This window comes from Cucurbita pepo, chromosome 15 (genome assembly GCF_057944985.1).
Source record: "Cucurbita pepo subsp. pepo isolate OVF chromosome 15, ASM5794498v1, whole genome shotgun sequence".
NCBI lineage: Eukaryota > Viridiplantae > Streptophyta > Magnoliopsida > Cucurbitales > Cucurbitaceae > Cucurbita > Cucurbita pepo.
In genome coordinates this window covers 3,113,622-3,134,343 of record NC_141812.1, presented here as the reverse complement: position 1 = coordinate 3,134,343, position 20,722 = coordinate 3,113,622, and the positions used below count along the sequence as shown (strand labels likewise).

General features: G+C 36.7%; 2 protein-coding genes across 2 annotated transcripts; both read left to right on the top strand.

Annotated features, from left to right (window-relative positions):
- The first annotated feature begins 6,030 nt into the window (after positions 1 to 6,030).
- On the top strand, positions 6,031 to 12,043 carry LOC147789172 (sulfate transporter 1.2-like). Its single transcript, XM_087118288.1, has 10 exons — positions 6,031 to 6,464; positions 7,409 to 7,791; positions 7,881 to 7,946; positions 8,354 to 8,467; positions 9,186 to 9,302; positions 9,405 to 9,531; positions 9,617 to 9,903; positions 9,972 to 10,162; positions 11,451 to 11,533; positions 11,627 to 12,043. The coding sequence occupies exons 1-10, from the start codon at positions 6,098 to 6,100 to the stop codon at positions 11,845 to 11,847; spliced, it is 1,956 nt and encodes a 651-aa protein (XP_086974414.1). The 5' UTR covers positions 6,031 to 6,097; the 3' UTR covers positions 11,848 to 12,043.
- A 7,574-nt stretch (positions 12,044 to 19,617) lies between these two features.
- LOC111776349 (chaperone protein dnaJ 20, chloroplastic) lies at positions 19,618 to 20,061 on the top strand. Its single transcript, XM_023655780.2, has one exon. It carries the CDS (start codon positions 19,618 to 19,620, stop codon positions 20,059 to 20,061), a length of 444 nt encoding a protein of 147 aa, XP_023511548.2.
- Positions 20,062 to 20,722: the final 661 nt, after the last annotated feature.

Here is a 20,722-nt window from a genome sequence, read left to right as displayed (position 1 = left end):
ATCTAAAATAATACACACTTATGTGACACCTGAGTAAAAAACGGGTACATAAATGAACTGAGACCAGACCCGAATAAGAGCGATTTTAAGGATAGGGTGACTAAAAAAAGTTTAAAGGAAATGAAAATTACTATCTATTCCAACAATGTGTATTTTCTTTTTCGGTGTCCTAATCATAGAAACTCCATAATTAAGCATGGTTTACTTAGAGTAATTCTATGTTATGTGATCTCCTAGGAATTTTCTTGAGATGCTTGTGAGTAAGGACAAAACATGCTGGAGATAGTTTCACTCTTAAAAGCAAAATGTAGGCAACGTGATCATGTTGCAAGAGATGTTGGGACATCAGATTCCAAATTATGGGCATAAAACATTACTAATGATGTCAAAGTGACAAAATTATCCTTACATCTATCACGACTTGTACAAAAACAAAAAAAGCACCATAATAGACTTTGATTTGGGTATCATGTCAACATGATGTCTCATGGGCAATTTGATAAAGATATTGTTACTTGCTTTGCTATCACTTGGCTAAGGATCATTGAGATTATGTTCCTTTTATATATCTCAACATGAATATGTTATTGACTATTCTAAGCCTAAGTATGAATGAAGAGATTTTCTTCATATACATAAATCAATAATCACTCTCATGAACTTAAACCATGCGCCACATTATTACTTTGTTAAACATCAATTAAAGAACATTTGACTTTTGAAAAACTAATTAACAATACCCATTTGATCTATTTGTTGATATTCTTTGAAACAAATACTTAGTTTTAATGTTGAAAAAAAGATTTCATGTAATAGCTAAAGCCCACCACTAGCAGATATTGTCCGCTTTGACTCGCTTCAATTTGTCCTTAGTCTCACGATTTTAAAACGTGTCTATTAAGGAAAGGTAACAGGCCAAAGTGTGAAGCTGACGACGATATGTAACGAGTTAAAATAGATAATATCAGTTAGCGGTGAAAGGTGCGCATATAATTAATTAATCAATCATACAATGGGTCAAATTCATCAGGCCATTAACTTTTGTTTGTGATACTTGTTCCCATTAATGATAGCATGAGAACTCGAGAATATTATTCTAAAGAAGACGTACAGAGACATGATTCTCAATATTCTATTACAAATCAATTGAAAGAGAGATTTTTTTATATAGTTTTTGAACTGTATATTTGAAGTTTGGTGAGTTGATTATAGAGATGCCTACGGGCTCGGGATTTCGGTCTTGCCTCTCATTTTCAATCTTCATTCTCGTAAAATTCTTCATTTAAATTTTGGATAATTACTATTTTTCAATATAATTTCTATTAAAAATGTAAACATATAATCAATTCAATAATGTTTCATAATATAACAATAATAATAATAATAATAATAATAATAATAATAATAATAATAATAATAATAATAATAATAATAATAATAATAATAATAATAATAATAATAATAATATATATATAATTTTTAAAAACTCAAATTTCAATATTATAATATGGTATTTCTCATGTATATGTAAAAAGTGAGTGAGGTGAGGTGGAGTAGAGATTTGGCACGGGAGACGAAAACCTAGAGGGTTTGATTCAAAAAAACATCACCCGTCAATTTAGAACTATTGTCTTAAATTTAAAAAGAATAAAAAGCTCAAAGTCAACAAATCAATAGGTTCTCGAGTTAGGTTGACCTATTCTTCAACCCATACGAAGAACTAACGCAATCTCAATCGAATTGCTAGAAATTTCATGAACGGAATGTTAGGATCGAACAACAATGTACAAACTCGTTCTAGATGAATATAAAGAATAGGATAGAGAAAATACAAGGAGAATATTTGCTAAAAGTTTTGTATTGATGATTACAGATATGTACCGTCAGAGAGAAAATAGAGAATATAGAAATTACATTTTCAAAATTCTGTCGGAGGGAATATATATGGATTAGCTTATTATATATAGTTTTACTAAATATAATAATATACTATATATAACTATCTACATATATAGCTTTAACTTACCATACATATTTATTTACTGACATTTTACTTTATAGGTTATTTACCCGATATAACTTTTACTATAACTTTACTATGCTTACTATATATGATTTTACTAAATATAATCATATACTATATATAACTATTTACCGCATATAGCTTTTCCAAATATAACTTTTTACTATACATAGCTATTTACTATTTATGACATTTTACTTCATATGTCATTTACGAAATATAGCTTTACTCTTAGTATGTATAACCATTGACTAAACTATAAATTAAGTAGCAGACTCTATAACCTAACAATTCTCCCACTTGAAGACTGATCTATTCAACCAAGAATTTTATTCTCAAACGACTATGAGCATCTTCATGGCACCATACCAATTGAAGATTTGCACAACCTCAATATTCCAACATCAACACATTTTGTCAACATATTTGCTGGATTCTTTGCACCCTCTATCTTCTCAAAACACATCACCATCTTCCACTAACCTGCAAGTGAAATGGTATCGCCTTCCGTGTTTTATCTTTAAATGATAGACGGGTTCCTCACGAACTGTATGACACTCTGACTATCTCTCTAAAGAATCTTTTCGTGCTGCTTCTTGCCCAATTCTTTCAGATAGTCAGTCATCCATATCATCTTCTTTTCAGCTTCAGTTATTGCCAAGTATTCAGCCTCAGTACAACGCATTTTTGAAGCCTAGACATTCCATCATCCATGGTTTGCTCCCACTTGGTTGTATCCTCCAACTGTAGGGCTTCATCAAAGGGCTCTGGTTCCCTTTCATCAGCAACAGATAATGTAATGAAGGTACATACACATCTGGTACTCTACTAGTACTAGATGATCTTCTCAACACCGGTTTAGGTGTCACTTGTTCTACCATTGGTTCCTCTGCAACAGTCTCAAGAGTTTCTTGAGTATCTACTACAACATCACTAGGTGATTTTTTCCGCAACTCAACCTCAACTTTCCCTTGCTTCGTTGTCTTAGAACCTTGCTCCACATCTGGTTCCTCAGCAGCAGTCTCAGGAGTTTCATGAGTATCTGCTACAACATCACTATGTGAGTTTCCCTGCAACTCAAGCTCAACTCCCACTTGCTTCGTGGTCTTGGAACCTTGCTCCACATTTTGTTCCTTAGCAGTAGTCTCAGGAGTTTCATGAGTATCTGCTACAACATCACTAGGTGAGTTTCCCTGCAACTCAAGTTCAACTCTTACTTGCTTCGTGGTCTTGGAACCTTGCTCCACATCTGTATGGACCATTTCCAACCGCACTTTCTTCAATTCTCTGGCAGTTCTTGTGAAGCTAACTCGTTTATGCTTGCTCATAACGCAATTCTCACAACAACCCACATCAACAAATTTCAGACCTTCTAAAACTCCTTTCGCAGCCAACATCTTCATTCCTTTCACGCTCATATGTCCAAGTCTATTGTACCATAGACTTGAATTTGAAGCACTCTCAGCAATAGCAGCTATGTTCATACACCTTCGACAGCGCCTTCAACAAATCTGACGTTATCTTCTCCTTGATGATGTTGAACGCCACGTTTCTGGATAGCGTCAACCAGATCAGCCCTAAGGCTTATCGATCCTTGAGCTTCCACTGTTCTGTGGTCATGGTATCCCGCTTCACCCCCAGCAGGGGTTCGTAAAGATCTTCCTGGTACAGATAATCTTCAATCTGCATCTTCCAGAAACCGAAATCAGATCCATCGAACTTCTCAATTCCAATCTTTGAACTTTCCATCTTCACAGATCGTCGTGAATTTTGCCTAGCTCTGATACCAGTTGTTAGGATCGCACAACAACGCACACACTCGATCTAGAACAGGATTGAGAAAATGCAAGGAGAATATTGGCTAAAGGTTTTGTATTGATGACTACATATATGTACAGTAAGAGAATACAGAGAATATAGAAAGTACATTTTCAGAGCTCTGCTAAGGGGATATATATATGGTTTAGCTTACTATATATAGCTTTACCAGATATAACCATCTACTATATATAACTATCTACCATATATAGTTTTACCCGATATAGCTTTGTACGGTAGATAGCTATTATATTTTACTTTATATGTCATTTACCAAATATAGTTTTACTACGTATAACCATTGACTAAGCTATAAATAAGCAGCATGCTCCTTAGCCTAACACGGAACCTTTTCATGCACGATTGAAGATGTCTTCCTTATTAATTGTTCAAAACAATCATTTCAATCAAAACTAGAAAAACCATGAGAGCTTATATTCAAAGTGGACAATCTCATATTATTGTGAAGGTCCCTAGTTCTTATCAAGTGGTATTAGAGTTATGCTCTTATCTTAATTTAGCCAAGTCAATAGAATTTTTCAAGTATTGAACAAATAAGTTGTGAGCTTCAAAGGTATAGTCCTAGTGACTTAAGTGTCGAACAAAGAAATTGTGAGTCTCGAAGGTATAGTCATAGTGAAGATCCATGATAGAGCTTTATTCGAAGAGTTGTCCAAATAGTGCTAGATGTCACAATTGCACTTTCACGAGACGCTTGCAAGTGATTGTGTGACACTCACTCTCACCATTGAATAAGTTAGCTAACTCGAAATCGTGTCGCCTTGGCCAACGACGTATACCCAAACTTCTGCTCGGCTTTAAGAGAAAAGTTTTAAAAATGAGGCAGATAGATTTTAGAAAGAGAGTTTGAAAGAAAGATTGAAAGCAATGTTATAAGCAAGCCAACAAAGATCCATGTGGTTGCTTTGTGATTTATGTATTGTTGCACATCATACAAATGCTATTGAATTTGCATGATCTCTTGCGAATTTCGAATGACGTGATATTTCGAAATGAAATCATGAAACTACGTATCCTAGGTAGGAGTTAATTGTATCACCTGGGTTATAGGCTAGTTGTCATGAAACTACGTATCCAAGGTACGAGTTAATTGTATCACTTGGGTTATAGGCTAGTTGGCTAGAGTTATAGTATTTATAACCAATGACAAATTGGTCATGTTTTGGGCCTGGTTACAAACGGGTTGATTAGTGCTTGCTGGTTAACATAGAGTCACATAGTGGTTTTCCTGTCTCGACATGGTCACAACCTAGTTGACCTATTTTTTGTTAACGATTCAAGTCCATCAATTTACTTTATATTTTTTATTGTTGTGTGCCTATGCATATCTAACTCCAACGTGCAAAGGCCATGATGAGGAGGCACTGACTAATCTCATTTTAGTTTTCGCTTATGCTTGTCTTTCATGTTTTGCTCTCGAATTGTCACAGACTAATTATAGTTTGTGGCAAACTTCAAAGGTTGACTTTATTTTCTTGAACTTAGTTTATTAAATAATTTTCTTAGATTATTAAATAAATATATTTTAAAGGGCTACCCGCACATAGTTTCGATACTTTTTCTGGAGGTCCACGAAATCAAATTCGGTCCAAGGAAGACACCGAAATACCATAGATGTTTATTTACATAGCCATTTTTGTAAATATGTATATCGGGAAAGTGATTAATCTTATGCCCATTATTGTTCAATTGTTTTGTTCAATGCTTCCAAATTAGTGGTTGAATGCTTCCAAACTAGTTCAAACTTAACTTTCAAGCTTTAACCCTCCCAAATCACACTCAAACACGTTTTTTCTTTTAATCAGAAATACAAAAATCGAGATACAGAATAATGTGATAGTGATCTAAACAAAAGTTAGGATCCTGAACATCAACCTAACGTTCTTTCTCATTACCACAATTGATCCAAATTTGAACAGATTTCTACAATCGTTTCATGGAATATATTTTTTTTTCTAATGGGAGAAATGTTAATAAAAAAATGCTTGATGATCTTGTGCCCAAAAAAGTAAACGCTTTTGTATTAGGAATAAATAGTGTCCATATACATAATGGCACTTGAAGCTAAAAAGGGGTACGCTTTAAACCGTTGACCTGACCTTATTGCATTACGTAGGCCTCTTAAAGTCACTCTCAAAATCCCATTATAAATACAAATCTCTATGCCCCTCTCCCTCACACCAAACCACAGATCCCTTTCTCTTCTTCTTTTCAAGATTAGAGAGCGTGTGCAAAATGAGCGGGCGGATCGTGAGCCGAGAGGATCCGGTGCAGTCGGAGCGGCACAGCGAGGCGGGCAGCGTTGCACCGCCTTCGAAGGTGGGCGTGCCGCCGAGGAAGAACGCGTGGGAGGACTTTAAATCTGTGGTGAATGAGACTTTCTTCTCCGATCAGCCTCTTAGGCATTTCAAGGACCAGCCCAAGCGCAAGAAAGTTGCTCTCTTTGTGCAAGGCCTCTTCCCTGTGTTCCAATGGGGACGGGGATATAACTTTAGTAAGTTCAAAGGGGACCTCATTGCTGGCTTAACCATTGCTAGTCTTTGTATTCCTCAGGATATTGGATATGCCAAGCTTGCCAATTTGCCAGCTGAAAATGGACTTTGTAAGTATCATTTTATTATTTAAGCAACAAGGCTAATGGGTTATAATAAATGGTTCTAAAATTTTGAGTTTAGTTTGTGAGATTCCATGTCGGTTGGAGAGGGGAACTAAACATCCTTTAAAGGATGTGGAAATTTCTCCCTAGCAATTTCTTCCTAGCAGACGGGTTTTACAACCTTGAGGGGAAGCTCGGAAGAAAAAGTGCAAAGAGAACAATATTTGCTAGCGGTGGGCTTGAGCTGTTACAAATGGTATCAGAGTCAGACACTGGGCGATTTGTTAGCGAACAGGCTGAACCTCGAAGGGGGTAGACACTAGGCGGTGTGCGAATAAGGATGCTGGGACGCGAAGGGGGTGGATTGGGGGTCCCACGTTGATTGGAGAGGGAAACGAGTGTCAGCGAGGACACGGGGCCCCAAAAGGGGGTGGATTAGGGGGTCCCACGTCAATTGGAGAGGGGAACGAGTTTGAGCGAGGACACTAGGCCTCGAAAGGGAGTGGATTGGGGGGTCCCACGTCGATTGGAGAGGGGAACGAGTGCCACCGAGGGTGCTGATCCCCGGGGGTGGATTGGGGGGTCCCACATCAATTGGAGAGGGGAACGAGTGTCAGCGAAAACGCTGGGCCCCGAGGGAGTAGATTGTGAGATCCCATATCAATTGAAGAGGGGAACGAAGAATTCTTTATAAGGGTGTGGAAACCTCTCCCTTAAATGTGTTTTAAAAGGAAAGCACAAAGACATTATGAGAGTGTGGAAACCTCTTCTTAATAGACGAGTTTAAAAATGTTAGGGGAAGCAAAAATGGAAAAGTAAAAAAGAACAATATCTACTGGTGTTGGACTTGGGTTGTTACACTAACAACCCCATGAGCTTAAACTTTTCAATTCAAACTTTTTCAACAGTCATTTCCTCTCCAATTAATATGATAATTTCTTCATTTGTAGATAGTAGCTTTGTCCCACCATTGGTCTACGCCGTGATGGGAAGTTCTAGAGACATCGCAATCGGCCCGGTCGCCGTCGTGTCACTTTTACTTGGAACACTCCTATCGCAGGTATACGACCCGGTGAAAGAAGCCGAAGAATACAAACGGCTAGCTTTCACGGCAACTTTCTTCGCCGGAGTAACTCAGCTAGCTCTAGGCTTCCTCCGGCTAGGATTCTTGATCGACTTTCTATCACATGCTGCGATTGTTGGGTTCATGGGTGGCGCCGCTGTCACCATAGCCCTTCAACAGCTGAAAGGTCTTCTCGGCATAAAAAACTTCACCAAGAAAACTGATATCATTTCAGTGATGCGCTCAGTTTGGAGTAATGTGCAGCATGGGGTAGCCTTCATACCATATTTTATTCCCTCCAATTTGATTGTATCGCCTTAGTTTATTCATAACTTGTTTGTTTGTTGCTTGGCTTGCAGTGGAATTGGCAGACTATACTGATAGGGGTATCATTTTTGGCGTTCCTATTAGCTACCAAATATATCGTAAGTTCCATTTTATTTGTTGATGATTGTTGGGAGGGAGTCCCACGTTGGTTAATTTAGGGAATGATCATGGGTTAAGCCACGAGAGCTTATGTTCAAAAGTTGACAATATCATACCATTGTTGAAAGTCATTATTTCTAACATGGTATCAGAGTCATACTCTTAACTTAGTCATGTCAACAAAATCTTCAAATGTCGAACAAAGAAATTCTGAGCCTCGAAGGTGTAGTAAAAAATGATTCAAGTGTCGAACAAAGGGTGTACTTTGTTCAAGAGCTCCATAGGCTTTAGGGGAGACTCTATAGTGTACTTTGTTCGAGGGGAGGATTATTAATTGCTTAGCGTTTGTGTTACTTTTTGTTCTTGAAAACAAGATTTTGAGTATGGTTTTGGGTTGAATATGTAGGGCAAGAAGCATAAGAAACTGTTTTGGATACCTGCCATTGCGCCCTTGACATCGGTGATACTCTCAACTTTTTTTGTGTATATCACTCGAGCTGATAAAGATGGAGTTCAGATTGTAAGTTCTATTACAATATCTACTTTGTTAAATCATAAATTTCCTTTGACTTTTGATCATCGTTGAAATTTATATTATTGTAGTGTAGAATAGACTAATTAATAAATTCATAGCCCAATCTAAAGAGGGTGAGTTGGGTTCGGTTGAGTTGATTGGATTTTTCATGTCTTCAATTTTTTTAAGGTTTTCATTTATTTGAACGTAACCCAACCCAAATAAGCTCATAACTCAGCCAAACCGTACTAGTTGGATTGGGTTGATTGGATTTTTCATGTCATCAAGTTCTTTTAAGTTTTCAATTTTTTAACTCAACTCAACCCAACCCGAATAAGTTCATAACTTAATCCAAACAGTACGAGCTGAGTTAGGTTGATCGGATTTTTCATGTCATTAGGTTCTTTTAAAGTTTTCATTTATTTGAACCTAACCCAACCCAAATAAGTTCATAACTCAACCCAAAACGTATTAGTTGGGTTGGGTTGATCGAATTTTTCATGTCATCAGGCTCTTTTAAAATTTTCATTTATTTGAACACAACCCAATCCAACCCATACAAGCTCATAGCTGAATTCAAATTATACGAATTGGATTAGGTTGATCAGAGTTTTTTATGTCATCAGGTTTTTTGAACACCCTATTAACCAAAAAAAAAAAAAAAGCTTCAATGTCTTTTTTTAGTTGAAATTTTATGAATTTAGTATTGTTTTATATTTTTCAGGTAAAACACATAGACAAAGGAATAAATCCACCATCCCTTGATAAGATCTTCTTCCATGGAGACAATCTCACCAAAGGTTTCAAAATTGGAGTGGTTGCTGGTTTGATTGCCCTAACGGTACACTTCCCTAATTTCTCTTAATTAAACACAATAATCTTATGTTAATTTCAATCACTAATTTCTTCCTTCTTTGTTTCTTTCATTGTTTGTTTAATATAGGAAGCTGTGGCCATTGCAAGAACATTCGCAGACTTAAAGGACTACGAGATCAATGGTAACAAAGAAATGATGGCTCTTGGCACCATGAACATTGCTGGCTCCATGACTTCTTGCTATGTAGCCACAGGTTCTACACTTAAAACTTCTTCTTCGTCGTCGTCGTCGTCGTCTGTTAAATCTTTAACGAGCTTTTTCCATTGTCACCCGTGTAGGATCATTCTCCCGGTCGGCCGTGAACTACATGGCTGGCTGCAGCACACCGATGTCGAACATCGTCATGGCATGTGTCGTTCTCTTGACCTTAGAGCTCATCACACCCCTTTTCAAGTATACCCCTAATGCCATTCTCGCCTCCATCATCATTTGCGCCGTGATTGGGCTCATCGACATCGATGCTGTGATGTTGCTATGGAAGATCGATAAATTCGACTTCATTGCTTGCATGGGAGCTTTCTTCGGCGTCGTCTTTGATTCGGTCGAGATTGGTCTTCTCATTGCTGTAAGTACTAAATTTGGTTACTTGTATGTTTATGTCTTGAAATGAACATAATTCAAACAATACTATAGGTGAGTTTGTCGCTGTTCAAAATTCTATTGCAAGTGACGAGACCTCGCATTGCTTTGCTTGGGAAGCTCCCAAAGATTGCCATTTTTAGAAACATTTTGCAATACCCTGGGGCAAAGAGGATTGATGGAATCCTCATGGTTAGGGTTGATTCTTCTATATACTTCTCCAATGCCAACTATGTCAAAGAAAGGTACTTGTACTTCCATTTTTTCTTTTTGTTTCTCTCTTAGAAATAGTTTGAGAAACGAGTACAATCACATTTAGAAATGTCCATGTGTGAGACGGGTGAGACGAGAGAAGCTTTTTGTAACAGCTCAAGCCCACCGTTAGTAAATATTGTCCTCTTTGTGTTTTCCCTTCTAGAATTTCTCTCAAGGTTTTAAAACGCATTTATTAGGGAGAGGTTTCTATACCTTATAAAGAATGTTTCGTTCTCCTCCCCAATAGTAAGATCTCATAATCCTCTCCCCTTCGGGGCCCAACGTCCTTGCTGACATACTGCCTCGTGTCAACCCCTTCGAGGCTCAGCCTCTTCGCTGACACATTGTCTCGTGTCAACCCCTCCGAGGCTCAGCCTCTTCGCTGACACATTGTCTTGTGTCAACCCCTTCGAGGCTCAGCCTCTTCGCTGGCACATTGTCTCGTGTCAACCCCTTCGAGGCTCAACCTCTTTGCTGGCACGTCGTCTCGTGTCTAGCTCTGATACCATTTGTAACAGTTCATTCTCACTGCTAACAAATATTGTCCTCTTTGGGCTTTTCCCTCCAGGCTTCCTCTCAAGGTTTTAAAACACGTCTGCTAAGGAGAGGTTTTCACCCTTATAAATAATGTTTTGTTCTCCTCTCCAACCGATGTGGGATCTCATAATCCTTCCCCTTTCGAGTCCCAGCGTCCTTGCTAGCACGGCCTCGTGTGCACCCCCCCTTCGGGGCTCAGCCTCCTAGCTGGCACATTGCCTCGTGTCTTGTTCTGATACCATTTGTAATAGCTCAAGGCCACAGCTAGCAAATATGGTTCTTTTTGGACTTTCCCTTTTGGGCTTCCCCTCATGGTTTTAAACCGCGTCTGCTAGGGAGAGATTTTCACACCCTTATAAAGAATGTTTCATTCTCCTCTCCGATCGATGTGAGATCTCACATTTTTCCTATCTTGTCTCCATCCCCACCTCCTCTTTCATTTCCTATAATAGAAAAATGTAAGGAAGGGGAATACAATTCCTGTCCCCAACCTCGTTTATCTATTGAAAAAAAAAAAAAAAAACTCTACTCGCTCCTTCCCTCATCTCAAATTTAAATGGGAGTTCTTCGCTTTGTTCGAGGCGGGTCTCCACAAGACCTTGGTCTCATCGGATAAATGGACATCTTCACACATTAAAATCATTTGAAATGCTCCGTTTAAGATTAAGCACGCATGATTTTTATTGATAGCTTCACTCCCTTTCTAAGGTCTATTTGATAGCTAACTTTCATACACTTTAGGATACTGAGATGGCTAGCAGATGAAACAGAGAAGCTCAAAGACCAATCTCTCCCCATCAAAGTCGTTGTCATCGACATGTCTCGTAAGTGAAACGACGTAATCGACTGAAGTAATTCACAATATTATGTATGCATCAAATGGAAATGAACAAATAATTCTTGTGTTTCCATGGCAGCGGTATCCGATATCGACACGAGCGGCATCCATGCGATCGAGGGATTGTACTCTCATTTGCAGAAGAAGGAAATTGAGCTTGCACTTGCAAATCCAGGTCCAGTGATAATGGAGAAGCTCTTAGCTGCAAACTTCGACAAGCTCATTGGAGAAGAAAACATTTTCCTTAGTGTCAACGAAGCTATTAAGACTTATGCCCCAAATGCGGCTCTTGATCCTTAACTACCACGAACTGTGTAGTGTTTTTATTGTCTGTTCTTCCTTGTATTATATAGTTTTGATCAGCTGTTTACAAATTACATATGATGTTTTCTTGTTTTGTTTTTCTTCTTTTTGCGTGTATATTTCCTTTTCGGTCCCTTAATTACGAGTTACCGGATTTTGTTGTGAATGCCATTTGGCTTGGGTTGCTCTCTAACCATTTGAGAATATTTGCTAAAATCATCCTACCTAAATGGGGTGAAAGTTCTTTATTTATAGTCATTACGAAATTAAATAAGTTACAAAGGAAATAAAAAGAACGATACATTGATACAAGATACTTGTATATAATAAAATGTCAAATATGATACCTATACTAAACAGTAATAGAATACTAAATATCATATACTATATTTGCCTATAATAGAAAGTCAAATATGATATCTAGGTTAAATCATAATAGAAAGCTAAATATCATACAATATTTACTTATAATAAAGGGTCAAATATGATATCTATGTTAAACCATAATAGAAAGCTAAATATCATACAATATTTGCCTATAATAAAGGGTCAAATATGATATTTATGTTAAACCGTATCGAATGCTAAATATTATACAATATATTTGTCTACAATAAATGATCAAATATGGTACCTATATAAACAGTAATGGAAGGCTAAATATCATCAAAAGAGTAAAAGGTAGGCTAAATACACTCCGTAAAGAGTATTGAGTAAAGGATAGGCTAAATATCCTCACTAAGAGAGTAAAGGGTTTTACATAGTGTACACACCAAAATGTTCACTCCAAAATGAATTAACCCAATTAACTAAGTTTCCAACCTAAACCGTGTACATTAACTCAATTAACTAATTTGCACACTAATGTGTTGTTTGTCACACACACTCTAATGCTTAGATCAAAGAGTGAAATAAGTCTTAAAAGTTTTAAGAATTTATAATGGACTTATTTTGAATCGAGTCATAATGACGTATTTATAAGAGAGTTAACCTAAAGTTTTCGTTTTTTCCTAGATTTGGGATTGAGAATCAGATCATGCTAACCCTTAGATCTCTCGGGTCAGGGGCATGAGGCAAGTCGAGGTTGAGACAAAGGATTTGGACCCCATCATTCTCTCTCCCAACCCCAATTGGGTTCTCAAGTTTAGCTCGGTCTCGAGTTTTAACCATTTTCTTGCTTACCCTTCAAACAAATTTCAACATTCGTTATAGGAGTGAAAGAAACCAAAACGAACCGAGTTAGTTTGGATCAGGTCACAAAATCAGACCAAAAAGAACTCAACTCCGATCGAAAAGAACCACATGTTTATATCTTTTATGATAAGTTGCCTCTCTTAGATTATCAAGCTCTCGTCTTACCTTCTTTTTCGTTCTCTCTTTACAACTGCACTTCACAATGCTTCCGTCGTGGATGACTTAGCCATATCAAACTCCTTCCACCATTGGATCCTTTGTGATGTAATTTGCAGTGAAGTTCTACTTAGAGGGCGAAATCAATTTTTTTTTTTTTTTTCTTCAAGGTTTTTTCACCAAATAGACGAGGAAAAATTTCATACTTCAATCTTACGGGAAATTCAAGTTAGGACTTGAGAATCAAAACATGAGCATCTATAACTAAGAGAGAGCAGTAAATCGTCAACTAAGAGAGAACAGTAAATCGTCGATTGAATCAACCACAAGCTGAGATTGTTGGCAAACGTGTGTAGTTTTAAGTAATGAATGTTTGTACTTATATGGCGTATTGCAAGATCTATCTTAAATTTTGGGTTCATTCAGACTAATTAGTGTAACCCTTTTGAGATTTAATCAACTTTTAGGTGTGCTTACTCCACTATTAGGTGAAGTTATGGGTGAATATTATGTTGTACTCATCTTTTGCAATGAGTATGAGCATATCAAATTTAGTCGTCTCGAAACTACGATTAACACCAAGAATTGCTAATAGATACTTTCGAACTCAACTAGGTTTCAAAAGTACACTCCTGTAATTAAGTAATGTTAAGCGTAAAGTTTATGTTATACTCATCTTTCACAACAAGTATAGACATATCAAACTTATAATAGATAAACAAGCACTCTAATTCAGTAACTGACGACAACCAAAGGAAAAATGGACTAAGAATGATAGCTTAAGGCAAATAGGTGGACAACAGAGCTCAAATGAGGGAACTTCCATTGAAGAATAGCAACACGCTTAATAACTCTCCAATCCTTTACTCTCTTTTCTTATTCTATTAATTTTATATGATCAAAATGTTGATTCCTCTATGTAAATCAATGTGTATGGAGAGCTAAATCTTATAGGAAAGACGAGAGAGTTTGATGTAGTTAAGAATGTTGACGGTTGATTTCAGTTTATTAAAAAGTTTCTAATTAATTATCTACCTGTTTGTTTAATTGATCACTTTACCGTACATAGTTCTTTCTCTTTTTCGAAAGAAGAGAGAGCAAGATAATCCTCTTTAATATTCTAGCCTCATTGCAATAATAATTCTTTCTTCTAGAGTTTTGTTTAGCGGAAATTACAAAACGACTATGAAAATAATCACTATGCATGACCCTTAGAACCGAGCTTGAGAATATGTTAAAAAAGCTAAATTTTAACATAAAGTTCAACATTATTGTTGTTTTCTTGTTTACTCGGTGTATATTTTATTGAGATATTTTACACTCATCAACATATATTTGAATTACATTCGAAACTCACTTAATTTTATATATCGGTATTAATGTGCTCATTAGACAATATTTAATTGTAATAATAAAAAAAGATTATTATAACAATCAATATGACCGTTTTAACGTCAAAGATTCAAGTTAATGTAACATTTCAAACACGATAATTTTTCAGGTAGATCTAAGGTAATATGCATTATCAATATTGTATTCGCTAACCATTAGACGAGCATATCATACCAGCTTACAAATTTGACCGAGCTTTATTTATTAGTTTTTTTTAGTTCACAATCAAATTAGAACGGTAATTTAAACTTATTCTATGAACTATGCTCGGGAATTGAAAATGAATTATTATATTAACAATAAAATTAGAAAATTTAAAATAATAATGAAGAATCTTTATATTTTGTATTAAAAGAAAATGAAACTTTGACTTGTGACATTTCAAATGAAGATAATCTCCAAAAGCAAACTCCAAGCAGATAAGAACAATGAAGAAAGTATTAAAATTTGTATTGAGTTTCATAAGCCAACCATCTCCCTTATCACTACAGTTCATTTAGGTCTTTCTTTTTTAAAAAATAAATATTATTTAATTAATTAATTATATAGTAATTAAGGTCTCAAGATGCACGTGTTGGCCGGCTTTATATATACACTCTTTTTTTTCTTTCCTATTTTTTTTTATCCATATTTTTATTTACGTCAATTTATTTATAGGTGTACCCGAGTAAATGAGAGATACATGAATGAATTGAGACTACATCTAAATGAGAGCGATTCTGAAGATAGAAAAGCTTAAAAGAAATGAAAGTTATTGTTTATACCAACAAAGTGTACCTTCATTTTCGGTGGCTCAATCATAAAAACTCAATGGTTAAGAATGTTTTACTTGGAGAAATTTCATATTCCGTAATTTCTTTGGAATTTTCGTGCAATGCATGTTAGTAAGTGGGAATAGTTTTCACTCTTAAGAAGCGAAGAGTAGATAACGTGACTATGTCGTAGGGGAACACCAAGGTCATCAGGTGTCAAATCCAGATTACAAAGCATGAACTGAATCCTGGATATGGATTGTTATATTTTACACGATTGTTATATTTTAATTTGGATTGCGATGAACTTTCTATAAATAAAAAAATTGGTTTGATTTGCGAGTTGACATATTTTTGGTCGAGTTATCTCGAAAATAGGGTTACAATTCAAGTCTAGAAACTCAATGGTTAAGCGTGTTTTACTTGGAGAAATTTTATATTCGGTAATTTCTTAGAATTTTCGTGCAATGCATGTTAGTGTTGTGTTGGTAAGTGGGAATAGTTTTCGCTCTTAAGAAGCGAGGAGTACATAACGTGATTATGTTGTAGATAACGTGATTATGTTGTAGATAACGTGATTATGTCGTAGGGGAATGCCAAGGTCATTAGGTGACGAATCCAAATTACAAAGCCTGATTTGAATCCTGAGTATGGATCGTTATATTTCAACTTGGATTGCGTTGAACTTTTGATAAATAAAAAAATTGGTTTGGTTTGCGAGTTGACATATTTCTTGTCGAGTCAACCCGAAAATAGGGTTACAACTTAAGTCTACTCTATTTTTAAAAAGATTAAGACTATTTAATGTTTCCATCGATGTTAGTGATGCGTTGTGGCTTATGAATATTTGTCGCTCATGATGTCGTGGACCGTCCTCATCGGTCACTCCCCCAAGGTCTTCTTTACAAAATTGGAAAGCTCATCGTTGGTAGTCCCTAACTCACAATCGTGGAGTGTTGTTATGGTGTCGACGATAATTGATTTCTCAAGCTGATGTCGCTGATTAGAGATTCTCCTCGTGGTTGTCAAATAGGACACTTCGAAACGCTCATTCTCTTGTTGGATGCCACCCGTCATTATTGTCAATTACCAAATATTTTTATGTTTTTTCTAATAGAAAAGAAAAATAAAACACAATAATTTAGTTGTGTAAAGAAGTAAGATCGATTGCACTTACACATCCACGAACAAAAATGAATAAAGAGATTCAAAGATTTACAGTAGGATTGTTATTTTTTATGTTTTCTTCGAACGTGTCAATAAAAAACGTATAATTCGAGTAATTAAATCTAGCCGACTTGACGATACCTTAACGGTTTAGTTCATAGACTTGAAATCCTCATACTTTAAATAAGATCTTCAAAGATCAATTCATTTCATTTTAAAATAGGGTATGCTATGAGATCAAATGCCACATTTTGGCTGGCAGGTGGACGTTTTATTGGTGCCATTACGTGGTTTGATGAGCCGTGGAAGTATTCGATCGATAAAATATGGTGTACACTTTGGTTGTCTTGTTCATAAATTTATGTGATTATGAATAATAATTAAAAAAAAAAGGGTCAAGCTAAAACTTAAATTTAGATACCGACATCTCGTGGCAATTTGTAAGGTCTAAAGAATCTTAAATTCTCCAACTAAGGTCGTGTTAAAAGGACAACAATGTAGAGACAATGAAGAAAAAATAAAAACCAACTTTACGCGTTTCACTTAGCTGTATCCTTTCATTCTTAGCTTGAATCGTAAAGAGTTACATTTAAATCTACGACAATATATGATTGTCGTCGGATGTTATTTGAATCTCCTTTTAATAAGATCTAGGCAAACTTCATTTGTATTGGAATACATATTCTTTTACGTATCGGGAACTACTCTTGGTTGGTGTCAAAACGTTGCTTAGTTAATGTCATAGTGTTCGATGCATTTGCAATGGTAGTAGAACTAAACTAAGCCATTGTGATGTCCCACATTGGTTGGGGAGGAGAACAACCCACCATTTATAAGGGTGTGGAAACCTTCCCCTAGCATATGCGTTCTAAAGTCTTGAGGGGAAGCCCGAAAGGGAAAGTCCAAAGAGAACAATATCTGCTAGCGGTGGATCTGGGCCGTTACAATGGTATCAGAGCTAGATACCGGACGATGTGCTAAGCTTCTCGCTGTTCCTCGAAGGGGGTAGACACGAGGCAGTGTGCCAGTAAGAACGCTGGCCCCAAAGGGGGGTGGATTTGGAGGCGGTCCCACATCGATTGGAGGAAGGAAAGAGTGCCAGCGAGAATGCCGGCCCCAAATGGGGGTAGATTGTGATGTCCCACATTGGATGGGGAGGACCCTTCCCCGAAGGGGGTAGACACGAGGCATGCCGGCCCCAAATGGGGGTAGATTGTGATGTCCCACATTGGATGGGGAGGACCCTTCCCCGAAGGGGGTAGACACGAGGCAGTGTGCCAGTAAGAACGCTGGCCCCAAAGGGGGGTGGATTTGGAGGCGGTCCCACATCGATTGGAGGAAGGAAAGAGTGCCAGCGACCCAAAGGGGGGTGGATTTGGAGGCGGTCCCACATCGATTGGAGGAAGGAAAGAGTGCCAGCGAGAATGCTGGCCCCAAATGGCATTTTTGTTTAGGATATAGGTATATATTTATTTTATTTTTTAATTTTATAAATATTTTTTATTATTTATCCTCAAAATAATATTTAAAATATATATTCAAATTAAATCATAAATATTAATTAAATAATTAAAAATAAATAAATAGATATTTTACAGGTAAGGATCCTAGATTTTAGTTACCTAAAGTTACTTGGGTCAACATCATCATTTAAGTAATAAATTTCAGACTAAAATAGACTTCATCGTTGAAAACACCTTTATAGTCTTACCTGTTTAACACATAATTCAGAAATAAACTTAAAAATGATAATGACATAAATTCAAAAACATTAAACGTAGAACAACCTATTCAAGTCGTTGGAGTCTGAGAGGAGTCTGTCTGCAGGCGTAACACGTGTCACCAAGGGAGAGGGACACGTCGCATTTTGCTTCTTGGGTCGAGGTGCAAGTTCGGGTCTGCTCTCGAGTACATAAATCCACGAAACTCTCAAAAATTGAGATCCCTCTCTTTTTACCAACGTTGATGTACGTAAGAGGGATGAAACGTACCTTAGATGAACATACAGTCGTCGAGGGTCCCTTTTATGGCGTGCCAGAAAACTTTGCTGAGCTCGTCTCTCTTTCGCTTTTCCCTCTAATTTTCTCTTTCGCGATCTGTGGAGGTCGCAGGGTTGTCTCAACATGGATTGCGAGAATTCCGGCATTTTCCAGCTACTCACTGAATTTTTTTTTAAACTTAATACCGGGACATTACATTACATACTAAGTTTTACTTTTATTTAAAAAAAATAAATAAATAACTGACCCGAATAATCCAAATCAATCTAATCCAAAAAACTTTATGCTTGGATTGAGTTCATTATTTAACAAACGTTGTTTGGGTCAAAAGAGTCAAAAGAGTCGACAACCCAAAACAATTGAATTTAATCCAACCCATCAATACCCAAATTTACACCAAAGAAAAAAAAAACATCTAGAAGGTATTAAAAAAAAAAAAAACAAGTCGGTTATATAAACAAACAAGACAAAACTACAGTCTCTTTCTTCACCACAAATACAATATTGGTCTCGATGGTTACCATGCATTCCAAAACGCGTCAATACTCTCCTTACTTAGCCGTCGTCTTCCCAGCCCACCAGATTTCAAACCCACAATTTTCTTTTGTTCTTTACCCTCCCCACTTTCCACGAACCTCACCGTCAAATTTAAACGCTTCAAGCTCCTACTCTTAGCAGATATTATCTTCTTTAGACTTTTAATACCCGACTCTTAAGGAGAGGCTTTGGACTTTCCCTCAAAATTCTTAAAACCCGTCTACTAGAAAGAGGTTTTCATACCTTCATAAAAGGTGTTTTGTTCGTTAAACTTTTTAATACCCGTCTCCTAAGGAGAGGTTTTGGACTTTCCCTCAAAAATTTTAAAACCCGTCTACTAGAAAGATGTTTTCATATCTTCATAAAAGGTGTTTTTGTTCTTCTCCCCGATCGATCAACGTGGAATCTCACCAAAATTAAGGATAATTCTTCCTCATTAAGCTTTCACACGCTATATATATTATACCCATTTCTCCTTCCTTCCTTCCCTATCTTCAATTTGTTAATCAGAACTACCCATGTTTTCTCCACCAAATTCTTCTCCAAACCGAGTGGCTTTCTCCACCCCGATGGTGGGCACTCCGACCAGGCCGATGGTGGGCTTGTCCTGCAAGGCTGCTACCACCAGAGGGCCTGATTATTACAAATTGCTGTCGGTGAGTAGCGGCTGCAATGCAAGCGGTGAAGAGATCAAGAGGGCTTATAGAGCCATGGCTTTGCAGTATCATCCTGACCTGGTTTGTGATCCTTTGCTCAAAGAGCAGTCTACCAAGATGTTTGTTCAGCTGAATGCGGCGTACAAGACGCTCTCTGATCCTGTTCTTAGAAGACAATATGATGACTCTATGATGGGTTTGAATAATGGGTATTCCTATGAGAGAGGAGGCTTTGAGGTGGATAGAACCGTGTGGCAAAGGCAGATTCTTGAGCTCAAGCGTCGGTCTGCATGTCAAAGGGATCGGTCGGTGTCGTGGGGTGGGAGAATGCGGGCTCGGAATTACTCGGAATGTTAATGATGTCTAACCTTGTCAAAATTTAAGTTTTTGATGTGTTAAGTTTTTTTCTTAGGACATGCAATAGAATTATTCTTTCGTATCTATCGAAAATAAAGCAATCAAATTGGATCTACATGATTTAGATTTCACCATTGAAGCAAATCATATTGAATTATCAAAATCAAGAACAAGATACTACTAAACTTGAAACCATATACATCATTCTAAAATATTGATCCATTTCCTTTTATTAGTTAAGCATCAAAATAGTTTTAGTGATGAAGGGAGTTAATAAACATTCACTAATCACATCACTAATTCATTTGGGAACCTAAATCAAGTAGGAAAGGTGGTGTGAAGATTGTAGATTAAGTGACCTTAAATGGGGTTGAACTTGACTAAGATAAAATAAAATGGATATGAAGTACCATATCTGTTCAAGAGGTATGGTATTATTTTGTATCCATTTTATTTCAATAATAGTATCAAATATATATATATATATATATTTTAATCCATTTGATACATGTCATGTATATACTATACCACCTTTCATATGTCTAATGCATGAATGAACCTATCCTTTCGGTCTATATTACTTTAGGTGGCTATCCTAAACGGATAATTGGATTTGTATTTACTGTTCTACACACGGTCCACACGTGCAAATATGTGCCCA